This window comes from Dicentrarchus labrax, unplaced genomic scaffold (genome assembly GCF_905237075.1).
Source record: "Dicentrarchus labrax unplaced genomic scaffold, dlabrax2021, whole genome shotgun sequence".
In the NCBI taxonomy this organism is placed as follows: Eukaryota; Metazoa; Chordata; class Actinopteri; family Moronidae; genus Dicentrarchus; species Dicentrarchus labrax.
In genome coordinates, this window is record NW_026136715.1 from 744,440 (window position 1) to 754,439 (window position 10,000).

The 10,000-nt window shown below is 41.6% G+C and overlaps 2 protein-coding genes across 51 annotated transcripts in view; both read right to left on the reverse strand.

Moving 5' to 3' along the window:
• Positions 1-509, reverse strand: part of LOC127378119 (uncharacterized) — a 3,710-nt gene extending 3,201 nt beyond the window's left edge. For all 50 annotated transcript variants that reach the window (XM_051426753.1, XM_051426748.1, XM_051426760.1 and 47 more), the window contains exon 1: positions 55-509. The gene's annotated coding sequence lies outside the window, so the exon portion shown is untranslated. The remainder of the gene's footprint in view (positions 1-54) is intronic.
• An 80-nt stretch (positions 510-589) lies between these two features.
• The window catches only part of LOC127378128 (synaptophysin-like), a 12,956-nt gene continuing 3,545 nt past the window's right edge, over positions 590-10,000 (reverse strand). The window contains exons 2-8 of the mRNA XM_051426768.1: positions 9,858-9,923; positions 7,744-7,868; positions 7,220-7,418; positions 6,949-7,140; positions 5,660-5,875; positions 4,810-4,890; positions 590-2,939 (exon numbers count right to left, since the gene is read on the reverse strand). Of these exons, the coding sequence (XP_051282728.1) occupies positions 4,825-4,890; positions 5,660-5,875; positions 6,949-7,140; positions 7,220-7,418; positions 7,744-7,868; positions 9,858-9,923 (864 nt within the window). The 3' untranslated portion in view covers positions 590-2,939; positions 4,810-4,824. The remainder of the gene's footprint in view (positions 2,940-4,809; positions 4,891-5,659; positions 5,876-6,948; positions 7,141-7,219; positions 7,419-7,743; positions 7,869-9,857; positions 9,924-10,000) is intronic.

Sequence of the window (10,000 nt, forward strand, 5' to 3'; positions counted from 1 at the left end):
ACACACACACACACACACTCTCTCTCTCTGTGAGTCAGTGGGACTCGTCCTTACCTGGACGCTGTGGAGGAGAGCGGTACCGAGCAGCAGGAGACTGATGGACGACATGCTACTGACTGACTCTGTCTCCTCTGAGTCCGACAATGACGGAGGGAGGGAGAGAGAGAGAGAGAGAGAGAGAGAGAGAGAGAGAGAGACAGGGAGGGGGGAGGAGCTGTGACGAAGGAGAGGAGGAGAGTGGGACTGAATCAATAAGAAAAAAGAGGGAGGATCTATGAAATGGAGGGAGGAAGGGGTGAGAGAAATAGAGAGGAAAGGATGCAAGGAGAGAGGGAGGAGGAAAATTAGAGATTGAGTGAGAGAAGGGGGAGGAGCAGAAAAGACAAAGACGAGGAGAGACAGGAGGAGAGGAGATGAGGAGAGAAGGGAGGAGGAGAGAGGAGAAGAGAGGAGAGAGAGAAGGAGAGGAGGAGAGAAAGGAGAGAGGAGGAGAGGGGAGAGAGAGGGGATGAGAGAGAGGAGGAGAGGAGGAGCTACTGTGGATGAAGATGTTTGTTTATTTGTTTAGAAACAGAATCAGAGACAAACAGACGAGTTCGCAGTTTATTGAAACTTTACACTGAATAAACACGGGGGGGGGGGGCGTCTCCATAGCAACAAGTCACACACTCATCATCAGCACTGTCAACACCGTCGCCATGGTTACTTATGCTGGAATAGATCATCACACGGGAAGTTACATCACAGAGGCAGAGAGGAGAGTCACGAAGAAGAACCAGAGGAGGGTGAGGAAGAGGAAGAGGAGAAGGAGCGAATTAGAGCAAAGAAGTAGAGAAAGGGAAGTATTGAAAAGGAGAAAGTGAGGAGGAGGAAGAAGGAAAGAAACAAAGAAAGAGAGGAGACAATAAAAGGGAAAGAAGTGATGAAGAGGAGGAGGAGAGAAAAGAGAGTGAGTGGTAGAGAGAGATAGAAGAGGTATGGACAGACACACACACACACACACACACACACCTGTACAGGAGAACAGGAAGTAGAATCACACTGATCATCAGTTACTGTACAACACGAGCAGAAACACGTCACCATGCGGAGGAAGATACCGACGCTAAAAACAGCTTCACTTTCCCAAAAACAAAAAAACAACCGAAGAAGAAGCATCAAGTTTTTTTCTTATTTTTCAGACCCAGAAACTTTCCAGACTTTTACAGAAACAGCTGATTGGCTGAAAGCCCAAAACAAATAAACAGCAAGTTGAGCTCCGACGGAAACGTCCGTCTGAGGAAGCAGGAGGTTAAAGTTTAAGGACACACAGGAAGCTTCCTTAGGTTGCTAATGCTGGCTCTCTTTTTGTTCTCCTGGTGCAGCACAGCTAACGTAAGCTAACAGCTGATTCGTTCATTAAGTGTTATCTGAAAATGCAAACCGTTAACTAGACTAGTTCCCCTGGCGTCCATTTTGTTTTACTTGATTAAAGTCTTCATGCTTTCTGGACAGATTTATTTCACATCTCATCCACTGCAAGTTTAACGTAGCCTAGCCAGCTAGCAAGAGCTAATAAACTTAATTTTGCCAATTTTTATTTGAATTGTCTGGAGAACATCCAGCAGTAGACTCAGTAGTTTATGGAGCCGCTAACATTATTTTTAGGAAGGGGAATTGTTAGCTAGCTAACTAACTAAACTAGTCACCAGCTTCTAAAACTTGGGAAACATCCTTTAATTCTTGTTTTTGTATCCCTTCTACTAAACCAGTAGAAAGTAGTAACAACCAGTAGAAACCAGTACAAACCAGTAGAAACCAGCAACCAGTAACAACCAGTAGCAACCAGTAGCAACCAGTAGCAACCAGTAGAAACCAGTAGCAACCAGTAGAAACCAGTAGCAACCAGTAGAAACCAGTAGCAACCAGTAGAAACCAGTAGCAACCAGCAGAAACCAGCAACCAGTAGAAACCAGTAGCAACCAGTAGCAACCAGTAGCAACCAGTAGCAACCAGTAGCAACCAGTAGAAACCAGTAGCAACCAGTAGCAACCAGTAGCAACCAGTAGAAACCAGTAGCAACCAGTAGCAACCAGTAGAAACCAGTAGCAACCAGTAGCAACCAGTAGCAACCAGTAGAAACCAGTAGCAACCAGTAGCAACCAGTAGAAACCAGTAGCAACCAGTAGCAACCAGTAGAAACCAGCAGCAGCGGCGGTTTGGTTTCAGACGGACGTTTGCGCCGCAGGAATGTAACAGACAGCAGAACAAAGCTCGTTAATCAAACACACAAACAGGGCAAACTGTAATGACAAGGAGCCATTTTGGATCCAATTTCCACCTGCCGCCACCATGAAGTCCAGACTGGGTTTACTGCGTCCTCAGAGTGACATCACTTCCTGTGTTGATATTTACATGCAGCAAGACAAACAGCAAACAGCCGGGAGGTGACGTCGGCGGACGCAGGGTCGGTTGGGATTCATCTGATTGTAGTTTCAATCTGGTTTGGATCTGATCTGAACCCAGTCTGAACTGCTTTATGATTGGCTGGTGCAAGGGGGGAGGGGCTTAGGATGGGGACCGATAGGAAACATGAATAAACAGTTGATCTATATTATATATCTGTTCAAAGTGATATCTATACAACACAAACATACATTCTCTCCACAGATTATATTAATATGAATTATCAACATCATCACTTGTTTCAGAGGGTTCCTATTCGTCAGCGTTGTTGTTGTTGTTGTTGTTGTTGTTGTTGTTGTTTTGGTACTTTGTTCAAGTCGTGGATTTGTTATTTATAACTCTCTTTTGTATCATTTACACATCGATTCATTATAGTGAACATCTAAACCCCCACCCCCACCCCCACTCCCCACCCGGTAACCCTGCAGACAGATGGGAGTGTTGCATTGTGGGTAGGTTGCAGGCGACCCACTGTTGGTTCACTCCAACGGTCTCTGTGAAGAACAAACAAACAAACACAGCGAGGTCAACAAATGGAAATATCTGTCGACAACTTTTTGTTTTCACAAAGAAAAAAACATCAAAACTGAGAATTAGGATTTATGATTTTTAACAAAATGACCAAAATACTTCTTCTTCCCTTAATATTAACGGCACCGACGGCGCCGACGGCACCGACGGTACTGACTGTATTGACGGTAACAACGGTAAAAGGTCACCGAAGGTAATGAGGTCACTATTAGACCGGCTGAGGTTCAGGTCAATATACCAGCAGCTGCATTTTCATATCCCGACTGTCATGTAAGGAACCTAAAAGCGAATCAGGTCGATATTATTCCAGAGGGAACATCAGGTTGAGGTTTTGTTCAGCTCCTGCACAAACCAGAAAACATCCTTAAAAGGACGACTCACTCCTCTTTTCCTCTTTTTATTCTCAATCTGCTTCACTTTGTAACAGTTTAAGTAAATTAATTTGAGGGGACTTTGCTTTGATTTATATGTTCTATATATTGATGTATGTACACTGGGTCTCCAGTGGCGGTTGTAAGAAAGTGAAATGTGTGTCATACGTTATATCCTGACATGGCGCCTTTCCTCGATATATTTGCTGAACCTCAACAGCTGCTAGTCTTGAGTCTCCCCAGCAGGTTTGGAGGGAAACAAAGAATTGAATTGTGTGTGAACAGATTTATTTACTTCCACCACAAACACTGCTGGCTTATTGGTACGCCCGCTCTGTGTCAAGAAAGCAGCGTTACATAAAAGGCTCAAATATGTTTTGTGGGTCCAGGCAGAAAAATGACTCTTATGATAGTAAAGGCTGCTGACCTCTGCACTACGTCATACACTGCGTCACATACACATTCACTGTAAATGTCGAGGATTACACAAATAAGTTTCTACCGTGGTTCAAATGTTCTGAGCAGAGTCGAGTCAGAAAAATGTACACAAATACCATCACTTCAAACATAACTAATAACTCATAACCAAGGTTAAGACAAATCTATAAATCCAGACTACATAATTATCGATCATTATTTAATATTAGGAAACATCATAACAGGAATCTCCATGATTATTAGGCCGACCAAAACCCAAAACCTCTCTCTATTTAGGAGCTGGCTTGTACTACTTTCTGTTAAAAATTATTTTTCCTTTCTTCATAATGTGAATCATTATTTAAGTAGTTCATAATATCTGAGTTTAAATCAACATTTTTAATACATAAACAAGTAAACAACTGCATAAATCCCTACATGTATTTTTGGCTACGGCCGGTAGGGGGTTCAGTGAGCCCCCTGAACCAACGCTAACGCCTGTCACTGTTCAATTACTGATGATTATTTACAGCTACACAAATATTCAAAATATTACTGCAATTGAAATATGGCAAAGTGCAACATGTGAATCACAGATGCTGAAATTTGTTGATAACGGTAAAATGTTTACAGCTTTATAATGAAGTTATGTAGTTCTGGACTACTAATCTTGTTCTTGTTGACTTCCTGTCTGTGGGTCTCAGCTCAAAGCTCATTGGTTCCTACTGAAGATCTCACAAATATGAAGTTTCATGTTTTAAAAATCTGAAGTTTTTATCAAACAAGCAGGAGGAAATTTGTTGAGGACTATTTTCAGCGGCGGAGGAATCCACATTTGGTGTTGTAGTGTTATTTGTGGCAGCAGGACGGAGTTCAAATAAACTACAGTGTTTGTTTATAAGGAAGGAACATGAACAAGCTTTTAATACACAATGGAGAAGATTCACAGTCTGAACACGAAGAAAAATATAATTTAAAGTGAATTTCATGAACTTAACTGGCCAATCAGGAAGCCACTCTAGTCTCTGCTTCCTGTGTGACTCACCTGCTTACTGTCAGTTCACATCTGATTGGAGAAGGAAGTGGGCGCTGCCTGCTGGCCGTAGCCCTGACCGTACTCTGCATCCTGGAGGAGACACAACAGCAGACAGACTGAAAGTACTGCAGTATACAGACTGAAAGTACTGCAATCTGGAAGTACAGAGTAACACTGTGGATTTATAATACTATACTAATACTACACAGTACACTCTGTCTGAGAGTTCAAACAGTCAATTCAGAGAAATTTAATTGGCAAGTTTTGCAACATTAATAGACCTTTTTCACAGTAGGTGTTATCATTGATTCCATTCAGTTTGGAAAGACTCATTGCTACACTAAATGGATCAGAGCCTTAATTAATATTATTGGTACACTTGAGTTTACCCTTTAAGCAAAAATAAAACAATCTCTGGTTTACTGAACAGAACTGAGCAATGTTTCAGAGTCATTATTGGCTTTCAGAAGTATTTGAACAATTGGGAAACTGTGACAGAGAGAGTTTTTGACCAATCAATCAAGAAAATAATCGGAGGCTTGATTGATAAGGAAACTAATCGTTAGCTGTCTAATCTGAATTATTTGCTGTTTTAACTGTTGGTGCAGTTTTTTGCTTTCTCTAAGACATTTTTTGTAGTTTTTTGAAGAGTTGTTAGAAGGTGAAATTTGTTTTTTTTTCACTGTATAGATGGCGCTAGCGGTTCCTCTTTGTTTCCAGTCTTACTGCTAAGCTAGGTTACATCCTAGACTTGGGGGTTGGGGTTAGGGTTGGTATGGTATGTTATTGTTGTTGTGCTGAATTGGGGTACTGACACCTTTCTTGGTCCCATTTGAGTATTAGCAGTTCAGCAGATCACCTGGTTGTATCCTTGCTGGTTGTAGTCAGGTTGGTAGCCTCCTTGGTTGCTGGCGTAGGGATCTTGTTCGTATGCCCCTTGCTGACCGTAGGCTTCTGGTGCGGCAGGTTTCTCCTGAGGAGGTGGAGCTCGCATGAAGGGAGCAATGATGCCTGTCTCCTTAAAGACGAACCAGAGGTTTCCCACCCACAGGATCAGGTTGATAAAACCAAAAGCCTGGAAGAGGAGAGGATGAAGGGACTCATTACTAGATTCATTATCAGTCAGATAAACAGATACCTGAGTATCTATATCAATATCTATACCTGAGTGGCCTAAAAATCACTGTTTCTCCAATGCATGTTTTCCTTCCTGATACAGATTCTGATACCCGAACTTTGCGTATTGGCCCATACAACTGTGATAAAAAATGCATATATTATTATTTTGAACAAGCATATACTATTAATCCGGTACAGCTGTAATGTCTGTATGTCCTAGCTCAGGTACACTGCTGGGAAGTAACAGGGTCCACGTGGTGTCAGATCAGTGCACATACTCGCTGATACTGATACCTCATTTTAGGAATTATCGGGGAATTTGGATATCAATATCAGATTACCCTTTACCTGACACCATAGACTGACATCTGAGACCTTGGTTCCAAATTACTGCCAAAACAGAACACTGCAAAACAGGAATCTCAAGAAAGTAAAAGTAGTAAAAGTCTTGTTTCTGGGAAATTAGTCTTGTTTTTTTGTCTATAAAGAAAAATAATCTTGTCAAGGTACATTAGACAAGTAATCGGGTTTTAATAAAATCTAGCGTTGTCTTAATAAGATATTCCAGCTAATATTGAGCTCGATTTAACCAGTAACAACAATAGTTGCATAATATCCATTAGTCACTTTTTTATGCTTTCTGAAGAAATTGTGTCTTATTGTAAGATTTTGCTAATTATTATCTTATTATTATCTTAGATTGAGGTACAAATTCTTAAATTCAGCTCAATAAAGTGACCAAAATACTAAATATCTTAAAACAGAGTTTTCATTGTTTGTGATGCTTTTGCTTACATTTTTGGCATTTTTTCTAGTTTTAAGTTCCATTACAGTCTTTTAGTGGCTGGTTTGTTTGTTGTTTGTTGTAAGAATTCTAGTCAAGCAGAACTGTCTGACCCCATTGGCAGAAGACAAGAAAATGTGATTATATTGAAGAATATTTGGCTGTTTTTGCAGTTAAGGAGTATCTTGGAACTCGTCCTCAGTAGTGTCCTCACAGATTGGACATGTCTTTGGTCATGGTCTTACCACAGAGGTGTTGAGTCCGGACATGACCGGGTCGTGGACTTCACGGCAGCGGTTCACTTCAGCATTGCAGGCGGAGATCAGAGTGACCACTTTCCCTGGGTCAGTCGCTGTCTTCACGTCGGACAGACCTTTGGCCCAGGCCGCCGAACTCACCAGCCACATGAAGGCGAACACTCCGGTCACACCCAGGTCCTAAACACACAAACACAGTCTATGAGCCGCATTTCCCACAATTCACCTGTGAGCAACGCAGCCAGGTGTGTAAACTTACAATCAGGGGACCTTTGTTGTTCTCCTTGTACTTCTCGAAGAAGAAGATGTAGATGCTTAGAGCCGCCGTGGAGTAGAGGAAGGCAAAGACGCCGATGGTGACGAAGAACTCAGCCGAGGAGGAGTAGTCGCCAATCAGGAAGAGACGCTCCTTTTCTCCCCCGTTACAGGTGGGCGCATCGAAGTACACCTGGTGGAGTCTGAAAGAGGGACAGGAAGTTTAGCGACATTAACAACTCAAAGTTTGTCGGTCTTACTCTAATTTTGTGGGAGCCTTACTGGTGTCAGAGAGACAGTTCTGGAGTAGCTAGTGGTGTTAAGCTAACTGCAGAGTTTGCAAAATCAAAGGCATCAGCCAAAACAGACATACATACATGAGACGGAATGAAAGTTAGTATCATAGATCACGTTGGCTGGGGAAGCTAACATTAGCCAACTAACATATCAACTAAGATACTATTTTGCAAACGATAAAGTTAGCAAGCAAGCTACGGTTAGCCACCCAGCTACACCCCAGCCACTGACCTGAACGGATACTCAAAGTCCACATCAATATTCAGGTCGCTGTCGGTCCGGTTCTTACACTCCACCGACATCTTGAACATCCCAGAATAACTGCCACAGGTGGAGAAGGCAAAGATGGCGAAAAACTGGAGGAGGAACAACAAAAATTTAAGAAATAATGCAGAAACATCTAATCAACCGACGTCTAAAGACACATTAGCAACAACTAGCATCAGCATGCTTATATTCTCTCAGTTACAATTCTGACACACTGATGTTTAGCAGGTGCAGCGTTTACCATGTTCACAATCTTAGTTTAGCACATTAGAATGCTAACATTTGCTAATAAGCAGTAAACACAACTTGCTGGCAACTTCAACAGTAACTCATTCATTAAGATTATTTTAATAATAACGTGTTAAAGAACAAAAATTAACTTAATGATGTGTTATGGCTTCATTTTAGACTCCTTCATCGGCTTCAGTTCAGTAAAAAAACAAAACAATGTATTGATTTATTGAAGGCCGCGTCTTCAGTGCTTTATTAATGTGCCACAGTAATGTTTGTGAGTTCTTCATTTGAGGGCTTTTATGATCAAATATTGATAACCGTGATTGATTGAGATTAAATCAGCAGATATTTCAGACACAACATCAATATTTCAGGAGATTCAAAGAAAAGTAATCAAGCAGGAAAATAACTTTGTATTTAAAGTTATGAAGACTAATGACCAACCTGCCTGTGTGTGCGTTAATGTGGTTGTGCTGAGGCAGAGGAGGTGTTATTTAGTGATGAAGAGTGAAACTCCTGCAGGACGATGAGTCATCATCACATCATCACATCTATCTATAGAGACTGCAGTGAGTACAGACTCTAACCGACAACCCTCACTGTGTTAGTGCCCTGCTCAGCTGCTCTACAGTACACCATCACCATTATCATCATCACCATCACAATCATCACCATCATCTTCATCATCATCATCATCATCAACATCACCATCATCTTCACCATCATCATCACCATATTTATCATGGAGAGGCCAGTTACAGAGGGGACACACACTCCAAGCAAGGATTGGACAGAAAGTCCAACTGTGACCATCTGCTCAGTTTGAGTGTGTGTGTGAGTGTATGTGTGTGTGTGTGTGTGTGTGTGTGTGTGTGTGAGTGTGTGTGTGTGTGTGTGTGTGTGTGTGTGTGTGAGTGTGTGTGTGTGTGTGTGTGTGTGTGTGTGTGAGTGTGTGTGTGTGTGTGTGTGTGTGTGAGTGTGTGTGTGTGTGTGTGTGTTTTAAAGAGTTCGGTCTAGACCTGCTCTATTTGAAAAGTGTCCTGAGATAACTTCTGTTATGAATTGGCGCTATACAAATAAAATTGAATTGAATTGAATTGAATTGAATGTGTGTGTGTTTGTGTGTGTGTGTGTGTGTGTGTGAGTGTGTGTGCGTATAGCATACAATGATAATAATCATTACAGTGAATCTCTCAGTGTGTAATGTAGTGTTTGATCTGTGTGTTTTTTAATATTTCAAGAACATTGTCAGAAGGTTTTTAGGACTTTAAAAACTTTAAAACCTTCTCAAACAGTTTATCAAACCACAAACCATCAGATCTGCTGAGCCACGTTATTAAAATGGTGTCAGTCTAATTCCCACCTTCATCTCTTGAGTGAACAGTTACTTTAGAAAACGATAGAAACATTTAAAACTGTGGAACATTTCAGTGAAAACTAGTGGATGAAGCAATATTTGATCTGACAGTGGTGAAACAGAAACAGGTGCTTCTGAAGCACATTGGACCTTGTTATTTCAGTAGAACCTGGAGATGCTGGAGTCTAACAAGGTGAGTTCAACAGTAGCTTTTCTTCCCATGAAGATTATTGTAAGGTTCATTCAGACGAGAGATACATTTAGGAAGAACAGCGATGTGTCGTCTGCATACAGACTGATCTTATTTTTTATTTTTTATTGTTTGTATTGTTTGTATTGTTGGCTGCTGCTGAAGGACAGAATGGAATAGAGAATAGAGTCTCCAATCACTCTGATGTTAGGTGGATGTCTGCAGCGGATTTAGAGCGCTGCTGTCCAACTGACAGAGGAGGTGTTTGCGGTGCCGGTGTTGGTCTGATGAACTCACCCATTCTAAGGCCTTAATGAAGCCCAGAGGAACCTTCAGCACCCTGAACTGACCCTGGGCCACCAGCTGCAAGAGACACAGACAACATGTTTATTTTATGCATTCGTAAAGTCAAAATCAAGCAACGCTCACTGGCTCTCACT